The 15,355-nt window shown below is 40.3% G+C and overlaps 1 protein-coding gene across 23 annotated transcripts in view; it reads right to left on the reverse strand.

The window, feature by feature from the left end:
• Window positions 1-1,596: 1,596 nt before the first annotated feature.
• The window catches only part of kif1aa (kinesin family member 1Aa), a gene marked incomplete at its 3' end in the record, with an annotated part of 64,594 nt that continues 50,835 nt past the window's right edge, over window positions 1,597-15,355 (reverse strand). For 17 of the 23 annotated variants that reach the window (XM_079691552.1, XM_079691559.1, XM_079691551.1 and 14 more), the window contains 7 exons: window positions 9,376-9,561; window positions 9,106-9,177; window positions 8,697-8,818; window positions 6,110-6,250; window positions 5,843-6,035; window positions 4,834-4,952; window positions 1,597-4,746 (listed from right to left, as the gene is read on the reverse strand). In XM_079691552.1, the coding sequence (XP_079547678.1) occupies window positions 4,704-4,746; window positions 4,834-4,952; window positions 5,843-6,035; window positions 6,110-6,250; window positions 8,697-8,818; window positions 9,106-9,177; window positions 9,376-9,561 (876 nt within the window). Of the gene's footprint in view, window positions 4,747-4,829; window positions 4,953-5,842; window positions 6,036-6,109; window positions 6,251-8,696; window positions 8,819-9,105; window positions 9,178-9,375; window positions 9,562-15,355 lie in introns of those variants that run through there. The other 6 variants (XM_079691554.1, XM_079691546.1, XM_079691545.1 and 3 more) reach the window with 2 other exon arrangements.

The following is a 15,355-nucleotide window of genomic DNA, read 5'->3' on the forward strand; positions in this document are numbered from 1 at the left end:
TATATGGTGAAATATAGCAGTAGGCTATCGATTTTCATAGATGAGAGTAACATCTACGTCACTTTACGGCCCCGCCCACTTTTGGGGGAAACAACGGCTGTCATTTGAATGGCGATCGAGCCTGAAGCCACAGAGATCTTCTGTTACTGCCCTTTCTTCTTAAGACCCAGATACACTGGCCAGTCACCTGAGAAGTCGCCGACACCGACTGTTGCGTCGCCGGACTCTCCTGCGTATTTGCCGACTTTGCGCACTGGAACACACCGCAAATCCGAGCACGTATGAACTGCGTATGCGTGAGTGGCAATAACTCTCCTTACCAGCAGGCGGCGGTAGTGTGTATTAATCATTCAAAAGAGGCAACAACCGGAACAACCGGAAGACAGAGAAGAGCAGACGCCGTGATATAAACAAACAACAAATAGCGTTTTTCTTTCCATTTTCACTCTCGTGCATTGAAAACATGAACAAACAGGAGCTCTATAAACCGATGAGGTGAAATAGCCGTCCGTGTGTGTTCCATCTTCCATTTTAAATCCTTTGTTTACCTCCCTCACTTCCGTTAAAGCTTCTCATGCACTGATTCGCTAGCTGAACAGCCAATCAGTGTTATCCCTTTGTCCGACTTCCGGTGGTGTTCCCGACGCCGATTCAACATGTTGAATCGGCAGGAAAAGGCGTCAGGTCGGCAGAAAAGACCCGACGGTGCGGCGCACACACCACTCCGAATAGGGCGTGCCCACGCTCATGTTCGGCCCGACTCCCATTTACTGCCGATTCCGGGCCGGTGTATCTGGGCCTTTAGAGGAAGTACAGAAACATTGGGATTTGTTTTAATGTTTGAGGTGCAATAAACGACACAGCAGCTTTTTGGCATGATAAAACTATTATGTTCCGCCTTACTCATGAGAGTAACAGCAGGAGAAATTACAGCCTCGCCTACTGATTTTAATTTAACCATATATCAAGACTGAATGTCGATTACCAAAGATCGAATGTAATTGTTTGCCTGACTGGCCATTGTAATCGAGCTCTTTGAAGATCCAAAAATCCACGGTTTAAAAAAAAATTTTATCCGATGGGCAAGAACTTCAGAATTTGTATTGACCGCCATTCACCCTACTTTTGGACTAAATTACAATTTGCGCAAAAACATCATAACGTCAACATAGAGTTTAAAGTTGTGGTTATAGATTTTAAACATGACAGATTTAAGATTGAGATATTTGTAAATGTATAGAATAACCATGGCCAACTTTAAATACATAAATACCAAATACAATGTTATCCCCAATGTCACTGGATTTGCACTTAAAGTCTATGATTATACGAAGAACATACTACTGTCTACTTGTAAGGAGAACTCTTAAACGACAAATGTATGCCTATTATTATAGTTGTATTCCATTTTTAATAGAGATAGCCGAACAAATCTCCAAAAATACCCCAACATTTTTTATTTTAAGTCACTTTAAGTGCTGTGTATCAACTGGATCTGACCACAATTCATATATTTAATACAGTATTGTGTTCTTGAATGATAATACATACATGCTTGGTCAACAGTTTCAAAATCTAATTGAATTAAGAATAAAAGGAGGAGTCTGTTTCTTTGTGTTGCATAATGTCCATGTTTATTTCATATATGACAATGTGTTTAGTGTACACAAACATTTGACGCTAAACTCCAACACTCAGAGACACCGACCGAACTACTGCCCATTTCAGATTTAAAAGTGGGTGCAACTTTATAATACACTGTTCACAGCAATCATGTTATATACAATGCAAAGTCATTTGAAGAAAAAAAATGCACTTGTGCAACTTGAAAATAAATTAAGATGTGGAAGCATAAAAATGTAGATGATATCTTTCAAATGGGGTTAGAAAAAGTAGATGTTGTGAAGGCTGACAGCATGATGGTGAGGTTGAGATAAGAGTGAAAGTGTGATAATAATGAACCAGCCTCCCCTCTCATGTAAGTGGACAGACTACAAGAGGCTTATCCCACACTTTCGTTTAGTTCCCTGACAGTAACCCACCTACAATCAATCAGGAATCAGACTGTGAACACAGAAGACAACACAACCACTCCAGCAGAACAACTGTTTCCAATATTAATGTACATTCAGTGTGATTTTTTGTGTTTGACTGCACCAAGAAAGCTTTGGCTCAAAAGTGACACACAAAGAGGCCCATTAAAAACACGAGGAATAATCTCAACACAAAGATCAAACTGGAGCAATCCGAGGCTCACATTTTAAGATTGTGTTTGTAAAGGAAATGAGACACAATGAGTGCTTTTGACGGTGTCATTTACAGCAGGGCTTTCTCTCCATGTTGAAGCTGCGGCTGGATAAACAACAACTGCAGTCTCTGCCAGGAAAGTCTGTGATGGCAACAGGGATCACAGAACACAGCCAACAAAAGAAATGAACACACATTAGACCGCCTGATTAGCCACAACTAGTGACAGCTATGGAGGATTTACAAGGTTTTGAATGGATCACTTCAAACAATTGCCCACAACCGACAGAATACTTTCAAATCTCGGGATATATGCTTGAATAAAAACAAATACTTAAATTGCAGTTAGAATGTAATCCCCTGCTCCCATTTACTGTGCCATCTTACAACAAATCGTATTGTTAACAGTTGAATGCTTTGAGATGTTGTCTTAGTTTGCAGGTGAAATGTCTCTTCTGTAGCATGCTCTCTAGGCTGGCTGACCTGAGGCATGCTCATCCTTAAACTTCACACAACATCTCACACGCTGAATCTGTCACTAGTTCAGGAGCTGTTTCAGATTCATAATTATCAGGAATGCAATGTATACAAAATGCACTGTAGCAAAGATCGAAGGTAGCACATTTTCTAAGTCTGATCGAAATCATTTTCTTTTGTTACGAGTTATCAGGTGGAGAAAAAAGTTTTGCCAGGATAATCTTTCTTAGTTTCTACTTTGTTTTGATAGGAAAGTTTATTTTAAATTAGGGTTATTGGTTGTTGTTGTTGTTGTTGTTGTTGTAATACTCATTTAAGCCACAAGAGGCTTTAGTGCACCTCTACCATGTGTTTTAAATGGGATTCATGATTTCTAGCCAGAAGAAACATCACAGAAATGTTACAAACTGTACCTGAAAATCCCCTTAAAGAAGATTAGGCTTAGAAAATGCATCAACAAAATGATTTTCCTTCCTTTCAGGGTTCAAATCAGACGTTACGTCCTTGAAGTATACGCTGTGTTATGGACAATTAATGACAGCCGATTGCCAGTTAAGATATGTAATAGATTTCTGTCTGATAATGTAGGTGATGATGATAAGCAGAAAGTTATGATCCGCAGACACTTCCAGAACAGTAGCAGCATGGAGAATGTAGTTTCAAAGCAACTGGTGCTGAGGCACACTGTACAGTCTGATTGAAAAGAGAGGCACTACATTGAATCAATATACATATCATTCAGAAAACGAGTTTCTTATTCTGTAATGTGAGGAACATTTATACTTTTGATTATTTAACAAGGTAGCTTTGTGCAGCTGCGGATGGACACAATCGACCTTTTCAGATGTGTATTAGTAGGGGTCAAAGGTCAGGTGTGACTATCCAAATTTTACAGGGGACAGTATTATTCAAGTCATTTTCAGCTTCACAAAGAAATTGGCCAATCGTAAATGATTCAGCAGTTTAAATAGCTGTATGGGCACAACGCTGTCTTATTCAAACATTTAAGGAACTCATATTAAAAAGTGCGATGTGCAGAAATTGCACAGTACTACTATTTTAGAAATATAAATGTCTTTGTAAATAAATACATGCAGAAATAAATAATAAAGCTGTTAAATATCTAAATATATCACATTTTAAACAGATACAATTCAGGTAGAGAATGGGGTTCAATTGGGAGGATTATTGGTGATGACATTGAATTTCTTTTGGTGTGAATGTAGATACCCTCGGTGCTCCTAAGAGAAGCTAAAACATGACATGGATTGATCAGAATGCCACATAACATAAGGTCTAAGATGAGATGTTCCTTTGCCAGGCTGTGTGTGCTAAAGTTTCGGAGACATTTAGGAGTAGGACAGCAGATTGCTCCATGTAAGGATTCACGGTGCAGGTAAGAAGATTGTTCTAAAGAATTACACTCAACTGTCCTTTATTTTCTTTAAGCGTGTATTTTTTAGCTGAATGCAAACCAGTTTAGACACTGTATATACTGTATATAGCTGTAGAGAAGAGAACATTCTGGATGTTTTTTTCTATATTTACTGATGCAAATGAAGCAATGTGATCTCGCTGACATGACAGCTTCACATCAAAATAAACGTCACTGCATTTTTTTGAGGATTAAATGAATAAGGCTTGATGTGTCACCGACAACAACTACAGTACATTACCATACGTATGTAATCTGATATAAGAAACTGGTGCTACTTCCAGTCTTCTCCAATCGTCCAGCTATGAATAAACCTCAGTACAGGAAAGTGACAGCTTTTTGAAGAGTTTCTTCAGACTACAGTCACACCGCAGCAAAAGCCTGACACAAACATGGGCGCTTTAGGTGCTGAGGGCGTACAGGGGTAGGATAGTTATTGGAGACTGTTGTAGTGGGGCTGGGGGGGGGGGGGCAGCACAAGGGGAGGGACAAGGACAAGGATCTATGTACATCTTAGTCTCTGCGTTCATCCTTCTGTCTCGTCTCACATCCTCATCGGTCCGGCTCGTCTTCTCGACAGCTTTGACCTGAGAGGCCGAAAGGAGAATATATATTCGTATTAAGGATACATTTTCCACTTCTGTTTGTGTACTTTTAGCTGTAGTATTTTTTACCTGATAGTTCCTGCAAGGAGGGGATTAAACGCATAGAGCCAGTCATGCATCTCTTTGTCATTAATGGCTTGAAGCAATATTCCACGATGTTCTGTACACACGGCAAATGTGTACGGGGTCTGTGGAAAGAAAAGAAAAAACATGGAACCGTATCTGAGGCTTTCACCAACAAGAGCTGAGAGAGGGAGTAACAGATTACATGGAACAAAGGTAATGGTATTCAATTACAATTACATACAAAAATAAGTAATCAGATTACTTGTATATAAAAAAGAGATTACTACCAGGATAACATAGTTACAATACATTTTGAAATAAAGATCAATATATTATAGGTAGAAGTAATGAACACATTTTCTTTATGCTTTATATTTAGGCTACTTTAATTCTTCTTTAGAAGAATGACCGTGAAGATGTTTTATCTTCACGGTCAACTTATATATTTTCTACTTTCTAATGCTGTTTTATTTCTATTTTGAGATTTTTACAGTTTAGAATCGTTTATTTCTATTTATGTTTATTTTTTTCTTATTATGTGCAATGCCTTGTTTTACATGCTGCTGCAATGGAAACATTTCCCAATTTGGGATCAATAAAGTACATATTATCTTATCTTTATTTTAAATACATTTATTTTTTAATATAGTAGATGGACACCTGATGTATTAAACAAAAGGTACAGTCTATGCTTTTGTTTAATGCATTAAGTTTAAACAGCATTTTTAAACTATTACTGCATTTATTATAGGAAATATGTTGGTTTCTTCTTTTCTAAGGTTACATTGTTGCATACACTAAAGTAACAATCCTCTTATTGTTATTTATTGTATCGTTTTTATTTGCATTGCATTTGATATTGAGGTTTTCCAAAAGTAACGGAAAGTATTCAGGTTACATTACTTTTATATTTTGATACTCATATTAGGTTACTGATTAGATTTGTTTTCATGTAACTATTTATTGTAACGCATTACATTTTGAATGTTCCCTCCAGACCCTGATCACCGACCTTCAGCATGGCCTGCTGGTCCTCGCTGTACTCCACCTGAGCCGAGGACAGGTTGAGGATAGCGCGCTCCACAGAGTCTCTCTCTGTGTTGTAGATGTAGACGTACGGCCGCCGCACCACCACGTAGCGCTTCACCCAACCGTTAGTGTTCGGCTCCAAGAAATGTATGTATCCCTTCTTTGACACGATGGGGCTGCAAGAGTAGAGTTGAGAAATCAGCACATGTGAAACAGAAGAGTGTCTCCAAAGTCACTGAGGAACACTCACCTGACTCTGATCTCCTGGATGTCGGGGAAGAACCTGCGACTCCGGGCTCTGCTTTCAGAGGCCCTGGTGATGGACTTCTTCTCTGCGTCCTGCTGTGTGTCAGGACTGGAGCTGACCACACGGGAGCGAGGCATCGGGGGTCTGCGGTACAGGAACAAGAGGCTCATAAATCATAGTTATATGGCAGCTACCCACACCTGATGCAACTAAAGCACTCTGCAATGAGTGATATCACTGTTTTGTCAGAGCATCACACTACCAACAATTTTATTCAAAAAAAGGAATAAAAGAAAACAAAGTCTGCAGTATACAGAATGTGGTTAATCCAGACTCATTAAACAAAGGCAACGGAAACAAATACCCTGTGTGCCTCACTCCTTAAATGACAATGTCTGCATCCCTCAAAAATACAATCATCCAAAAATATGATGGCAGATTTTTTGATTCACAGTCTTGAAAATGCCAATGATTAGCAACAGCATATATTTTTCATACAATGCATAAAAACTGCAGTGCCCCATTATACAGCAGCATGTATTTATCCTGTAGCTCAATATGATGGACAATACTTATTTTGTACTATCCTTATATATTAATACCTACTATTGAAACTTATTTTCCTAGATTATTTATGTTTGCACCACCAGATACCAAAGCAAATTCCTTGTGTGTGTAAACGTACCTGGCAATAAACTTGATTCTGAATAGAAAAAACAAGAAAGCCAGGGCTCTGGATTGAAAGGCTGATGTACAGTGGGGCAAAAAAGTATTTAGTCAGCCACCAATTGTGCAAGTTCTCCCACTTAAAAAGATGAGAGAGGCCTGTCATTTTCATCCTAGGTGTACCTCAACTATGAGAGATAAAATGAGAAATGAAAAATAAATCCAGAAAATCACTGTCTGATTTTTATAGACTTTATTTGCAAATTATGGTGGAAAATAAGTATTTGGTCAATAACAAAAGTTCATCTCAATACTTTGTTATATACCCTTTGTTGGCAATGACAGAGGTCAAACGTTTTCTGTAAGTCTTCACAAGGTTTTCACACACTGTTGCTGGTATTTTGGCCCATTCCTCCATGCAGATCTCCTCTAGATCAGTGATGTTTTGGGGCTGTCGCTGGGCAACACGGACTTTCAACTCCCTCCAAAGATTTTCTATGGGGTTGAGATCTGGAGACTGGCTAGGCCAGTCCAGGACCTTGCAATGCTTCTTACGAAGCCACTCCTTCGTTGCCCAGGTGGTGTGTTTGGGATCATTGCCATGCTGAAAGACCCAGCCACGTTTGATCTTCAATGCCCTTGCTGATGGAAGGAGGTTGTCACTCAAAATCTCACGATACATGGCCCATTCATTCTTTCATTTACACGGATCAGTCGTCCTGCTACCTTTGCAGAAAAACAGCCCCAAAGCATGATGTTTCCACCCCCATGTTTCACAGTAGGTATGGTGTTCTTTGGATGCAACTCAGCATTCTTTCTCCTCCAAACACGTCTAGTTGAGTTTTTACCAAAAAGCTATATTTTGGTTTCATCTGACCATATGACATTCTCCCAATCCTCTTCTGGATCATCTAAGTGCTCTCTAGCAAACTTTAGACGGGCCTGGACATGTACCGGCTTAAGCAGGGGGACACGTCTGGCACTGCAGGATTTGAGTCCCTGGCGGCGTAGTGTGTTACTGATGGTAGCCTTTGTTACTTTGGTCCCAGCTCTTTGCAGGTCATTGACTAGGTCCCCCCGTGTGGTTCTGGGATTTTTGCTCACCGTTCTTGTGATCATTTTGACCCCACAGGGTGAGATCTTGCGTGGAGCCCCAGATCGAGGGAGATTATCAGTGGTCTTGTATGTCTTCCATTTTCTAATAATTGCTCCCACAATTGATTTCTTCACACCAAGCTGCTTACCTATTGCAGATTCAGTCTTCCCAGCCTGGTGCAGGTCTACCATTTTGTTTCTGGTGTCCTTTGACAGCTCTTTGGTCTTGGCCATAGTGGAGTTTGGAGTGTGACTGTTTGAGGTTGTGGACAGGTGTCTTTTATACTGATAACGAGTTCAAACAGGTGCCATTAATACAGTTAACAAGTGGAGGACAGAGGAGGCTCTTAAAGAAGAAGTTACAGGTCTGTGAGAGCCAGAAATCTTGCTTGTTTGTAGGTGACCAAATACTTATTTTACAGAGGAATTTACCAATTAATTCATTAAAAATCCTACAATGTGATTTCCTGGATTCTTTCCCCCCATTCTGTCTCTCATAGTTGAAGTGTACCTAGGATGAAAATTACAGGCCTCTCTTATCTTTTTAAGTGGGAGAACTTGCACAATTGGTAGCTTACTAAATACTTTTTTGCCCCACTGTAACTGAGTGCTTGTAAGCTGTGATGGCCATGGGATAAAGAAATGTGGTTTCAATGAGGACATTTGTGTCCTTAAGAATCTGAGTGTCTGTATTTTTGCTGAAAGAGCTGAGGTTGAACTCCCAAAATGCCAAATAATTATACACACCTGTGTATCCCATATGCAATAACACATTTAAAATTATAGACAAATTAACACTAAAAAGCCCAAAATGTTAACAAGTACTCACCTGAGTTCAGTGTTGCCATAGCAACCATCAACTAGCGAAGGGCATGTCGAGGAAGGTGTTATTGTGTTGAGAGCAGAGATTGAAGCTGAGTCTCTGAGCACTGTGATGGACATCTCTGAGAGCTGGACACACACACACACACACACACACACACACACACACACACACACACACACACACACACACACACACACACACACACACACACACACACACACACACACACACACACACACACACACACACACACACACACACACACACACACACACACACACACACACACACACACACACACACACACACACACACACACACACACACGTCAACTGTGAGGAACAATCAGACGTACATCATATCTTTTCTTTTTTTCATGTCTCGGTTTAAATGTGAGTGTTTTGAACACTACCTTGCTTTCACTGGCGCTGACACACACGTGAGTGTATTCTCGGTTAAAGGAGTGAGTGAGCAGCCGCAAACACTGTGAACAAAAGACAGAGAGTCTCTAAGATTAGATAACCGATAATGAAATCAGCAGATCTGTAATATAATCAAAATGAAGGTACCTTCAGCACAGATTTGACAAGACAGAGATCATAGAGTAGTAGTGTTACAAAAAACAATCAGGACTGCATGAAGTCAAAAATGAACTTCAGGTTTTATTTGTGATGTAGCTGACCTTGGCAGCGAGCTCCCTCTGCCTCTCGGTGATCTCAGAGCTGCAGCTGACCTCCTGCTCCACCTCGGGGGGCTGAGGAGTCTCATTCAGGTCCTTGGTGACGCAGGACTGCAGGGAATCCTGGCCCATGAGCATTGTAGACTCCAGTTTCTCCCTCAGCAAGAGGTAATGCTTGGTCTTCTCCACCTGATAGAATGGGAAGAGAAACAAGAGAAACAGCTGCTTTTCGTAACATAAATCATAACTGTGGGGGAAACTTCTGTAGCAATAGAGGAGTCAGGACTCAAAGAGAGACATGATGGAGAGCTGGCGCTCTGATGGCAAACACTGACGGTTTATTTGGAGCTTCGGCCAGAGAATTCACAAGACATGTTAAAGGGCCACAAGTTGACCACACGGTTGAGATGCCACAATCAATTCTGAAGACCCCTTCTGTAGCTCCAGGTTTTAACTAGTTCAGAGTGTAATAATCAACATTCTTCAATAGATAGACTAAACAGCTGAGGACACTGAATCACAGTTGTTGTCATCTACATCCCGAGAAGGATGTGTTCCAGGTGTGCCACAACAATAACTATCTCTGACTGAGAGTTGCCCGGTCACAAACTGGTAACATCAACAATATGCTAGGGCAGCCCCTCCTTATGGGAGATAACGGCTGCCCAAGGTTGGTCAGCTGCGTCAGAGGGCGAAGGAGGACATGCAGGGCAAATTATTCTCCAACAATAATCATAATGGATATTCTCAGAAAGGGTTTTGGTTTCGTATACTGTAAGGCTATGGAAAGTTTTTCTTCTTATGTGCTCATCTGACCTGTGGAGTCCCTCATGGATCCATCCTGGGTCCTGTCTTGTTCTTCCTTAGCTGTTAGTTATGCTGTGTCTCTGATTACTGATCCACCAGTGATACCCACTCTTGTGAAAACAGGGAAACGATCTAATTACAAAATTAAATCATTTGTTTCAAATGATGGTAGACTTAAATGTCTTATAGTTTTCTGCAGTTGAATCACTCTACAGATGGAGCACTGAATTTCGGACTCCAGCTTACAGCTTCCTGCCTACGGCCTGCCAAAGACCAGTATAGAGGAATGTTAAGCCCTCCCACTATTTTCCAAGAGGGCGTTGCCAGATTTTCAATTTCAGGTTTTAACCAGTAGATGGCGCTTCATTCACAAATACAGAAAGACAAGTTTCATGGACTTTCAGTTGTGTTTTGAAGAGCATTTGAACACATCAATATTTTACATCAACTAAAGTATATCTAATCTTGTAATTCAATAATATATAGTCTTTATATATTAAATAATCATAATTATAATGTAAATGTTTACATTACACTTCTTTATTTGTTATGCTCATACTTTAACCTTTACAATCGTTTGCTTTAATATGCAGTATATTTTTGTGTTTGCTTCCTCCTGCTCCCTTTCGGACACATACTGTATGATTTATTATTATTATTAATATGAAGATATTATTAAGATAAGATAAGATGTTACTTTATTGATTGAACATTTTAGTTTAGAATGTGCTGTCCCAGGGTAATTCAGAAGGCTCACAGGTCACATTCCGACCATTATTTAAACAATAGGTGCTTTCACACCTTCTACAGTTTGATTTGTATAGAGGGAGCTCTGTCAGTTTTCGAATTACCCATTTGCTTTCGGGGAGCCCTATTTTTCCGAGCACATCCTGCTACTAAATATGTCACACGCACGCTCTGTTGACTGGCGCAGCAGCGCGGATGCGATCAATTGCTATAAAAACACTCTTCTACTAATACAGACGGTGTCACTATGCCGGCGGATGTGGCCGTTGTTGAAGCCTCTTCAGGCTCCGCATCGGCAGGCCTCTCCCTCGGTGTGGAGCTGTCAAACTCGACCCTAACGCCGCTTACAGCCGGCCAACTAAAAGTTGTTTTCCGTTCACATTGTCATTTTTAGACTCCTTCGCTTCTTTGCTTGTGAATCCAAAAGCTGAGACGCTTGGCTGTTTTCGTTTTGCCATATTTTTTTATTACACAGCCAGAGTTAAAAAAATATCAATATGAACATTTCAAATACCGCGCCGGCATCACCGCCATAATCATAGCAACGTAAATAAGAATGCAGCGCCGCCACATACAGATGGCAACACCCAGACATATTCACAAATATAAAACAAATATTCAGAAACTGTAATGAACAATAACTATTATTTATTTCAAGAACTGTTATTTACAGAAACTCAACATTTCTAATCTGTGTGACACAAATATGCACGATTGTTTTGGGCTCCCCCTATTTATCTCAAAGTCAGCCTTCAGGGGAGCTCCCTCCCTCTTCGGGGGAGCCAAGCTCCTCCTAGCTCCCCCCCATTTCGAACAGTGTCTGTGGCTGAATGGCCAGCGATTAGGTGCGGCGCATTTGTCATAGGTGATCAGAGCTAACTGCCTGCCGTCAGATTTCATTTAAAAAACAGATCTGATTTTAAGACTATTTCTGCGCTCATAAAGAATGATAAGAATAAGAATAATGCGTATTGAACTGGTTTCATTAATTAGTGAGTTTATTTAATACTAGAACCGCCAATCGGGTCAATTTGTGTGATGTGTGTTGTGTGTGTGCAATGTCACTTTTTTTCAATAAAATATTAAAGTCTCCCAGTCCCTGACTTTTCCTGAAAGTGTGTTATGTAGCATCCTATGTTGTTAAAAATTGCATTCTAATAGCGGGATTTGACGGGTTTAGGTAGGCCTATACAAAAACCTCTGGCGGTTCTAGTGTTAAGGTAATTAGGTACAATAGAAGCCCTTTTTTTATCAGTAACGAATTTAGCAGTTGAACATAAAAGTCAACTAACTGAGGGTCACTTGCAATGACAGTGTTGTGTCTATTGTAAGCTTGTCACTCAGAGTAACCTACCGTTAATTTAGCTGCTGGAGAAGAAAGATCAAGGGGGGAGGGGGAGAGAGAGCTGTGGTTGATGGGCCATTAGTTGTGTAAATACACAGCTGAGAGCTGCCGTTTCATTCAGACTGTTTAAAAAACTGTAACAACGGACTATTTTTCTTAGCGGATGCATGTCAATTTAAATCAATACATACAACTATTTTTTAAATCAATACATACAACCACTGTTCGAAATGGGGGGGAGCCAGGGGCTGCTTGGCTCCCCCGAAGAGGGAGGGAGCTCCCCTGAAGGCCGACTTTGAGATAAATAGGGGGAGCCCAAAACAATCGTGCATATTTGTGTTACACAGATTAGAAATGTTGAGTTTCTGTAAATAAAAGTTCTTGAAATAAATAATAGTTATTGTTAATTACAGTTTCTGAATATTTGTTTTATATTTGTGAATATTTCTGGGTGTTGCCATCTGTACGTGGCGGCGCTGCATTCTTTACGCTACTTACGTTGCTATGGTTACGGTGGCGATGCCGGCACGGTATTTTAAATGTTCATATTGATATTTTTTTAACTCTGGCTTTGTGATAAAAAATATGGCAAAACGAAAATAGCCATGCCTCGCAGCTTTTGGATTCACAAGCAAAGAAGCGAAGGAGTCTAAAAATGACAACGTGAACGGAAAACAACTTTTAGTTGGCCGGCTGTAAGCGGCGTTAGGGTCGAGTTTGACAGCTCCTCACCGAGTTGAGTAAAGTTGGAACGATATTGGCAGATACAGATTTCACGGATCAATAACTCATGAAAAAAATGTTGTTCAGACTCAAAGTACGTCTCCTAAGTACCGTGGTAAGGTTGACAACGAACTACAGTCACATTTTGATTAAAAAAAAGCCAATACGTGCTGTCCTCCAAACTGGACACATAACATTGGTCTCTTACCGCAGCCGGAGAAGAAACGAATGCTCAGGGACCGTCTGCAAAGTGCAACTCCGAAAAAAGAGAAAACAATAATATTCAATCACTTCACATTTATAAAGTATATTTCTACCAAACTCACTACACACATCAATAGTCTCCTGTTGGTCATACTACAGCAGAGAGTTTGGAAGAATGTGCTTTTGAATAATTTTGGGGAATATTTATTATGTAAAATCTTCAATAAATATGGTATAATCTTCAATAACTTCACTATTATACAGTGGAGTGCTACCAAACTCACTACACACATCAATAGTCTCCTGTTGCTCATACTACAGCAGAGAGTTCGGAAGAATGTGCTTTTGAATAATTTTGTAGAATATTTCTTATGTAAAATCTTCAATAAACATGGCATCATCTTCAATAACGTTACTATTATACAGTATAAATATTCGCCAAAATTATTCCAAACCATATTCTTCCAAACTCTCTGCTGTAGTATGACCAACAGGAGACTATTGATGTGTGTGGTGAGTTTGGTAGAAATATAATAGTAATGTTATTGAAGATTATACCATATCTATTGAAGATTTTACATAAGAAATATTCCCCAAAATTATTCAAAAGCACATTCTTCCAAACTCTCTGCTGTAGTATGAGCATCATGAGACTATTGATGTGTGTAGTGAGTTTGGTAGTAATATACTGTATAATAGTGAAGTGATTGAATATTATTGTATTCTTTTTTCGGTGTTGCCCTTTGCAGACGGTCCCTGAGCACTCGTTTCTTCTCCAGAGAGACCAATATGATGTGTCCAGTTTGGAAGACAGCACGTATTGGCTTTTTTTGATCAACATGTGATTGTAGTTTGTTGTCAACCTTACCACGGTACTTAGGAGACGTAATTTTTGTCTGAATAACGTTTTGTTCATGAGTTATTGATCCGTGAAATCTGAATCTGCCAATATCGTTCTAACTTTACTCAACTTCCACACCGAGGGAGAGGCCTGCCGATGCGGAGCCTGAAGAGGCTTCAACAACAGCCACAGCCGCCGGCGTAGTGACACCGTCTGTAGTAATAGCAGAGTGATTTTATAGCAATTGATCGAATCCGCGCTTCTGCGCCAGTCAACAGAGCGTGCGTGTGTTATATTTAGTAGCAGGATGTGCACTGAAAAATAGGGCTCCCCCGAAAGCAAATGGGTAATTCGAACACTGCATACAACTATTTTTTAAATCAATAAAAGACATTTTCTAAATCCATAAAAGCATTTCAATTAATATTGGGAGTCATGTCGTTACTTTGTTGAGAATTTGGCCGTGTAATAAGCGGGATAATTTGCAGCGACTTGTTCCTTATGGGGAAAATAACACCCGTCATGTGTGTGTAGAGGTGTGTGTGGTTAAAACACTTTCATGAAGTGAAGGAATTTCCTTCTATAAAACAGCTGTGGGCAGCAGTGAGTGTCACGGACATGAATTCATAGATCAAGGCAGACTGGTGCACACACTCTCCTGTCCTGCCAGGCGACACGCCCGTTCTAAGCCGTGTCCCTCACTCCTCACATCCCAAGCATCCCCAAAAGTGTATTATGTTGTTACATCGTTTCAGATGTTATGTTTCAGTTGTGCTCTGTCTATGTTCAGTGATGCAAACTTGTCACCTTTCGGCTAAATTCGCCGTTTTGAATCCAAAATAAGTCGTTTGTGTGCTTCATGTAGATCAGCAATACAAATATTTTTGGGGTATGGGGGGGGCAGGGACCCGGAGTAATCTGCGGCCATGAGCTGTTATGTGCCATCATGACACGCATGGTGTTCTTTTTTTATATATTATAATGAAGTACGAGCTGTGTGCTCGAGTCTTCCTGCCTGTCGGCTCTGCTCATGGATGTATAATAAGGCTCTGCTGCTCCGAGATGATGGTCTAGCTTCAGCAGCTACATTACCTATGGGTGCGTTCGTTAATATTAACTGTGCGTCCGGAGTCACTGTGGCACAGACTGGACCGCTGGTGAACAGCTGTTAGAACGGGCTGTTGAGGTGCAGAGCTCCCTGTCGGAGCGGCAGAGCGTGATGTGAACTGAAAAGTTTTTCTGTGGCAATATTATTTAAGGAATCGTTGAGCTAGCTAGCTAGCATACATTGTCACTATCTGCTAACGTTAGCTTTA

This window comes from Notothenia rossii (assembly GCF_949606895.1).
Source record: "Notothenia rossii genome assembly, chromosome: 1".
Taxonomy (NCBI): Eukaryota; Metazoa; Chordata; class Actinopteri; order Perciformes; family Nototheniidae; genus Notothenia; species Notothenia rossii.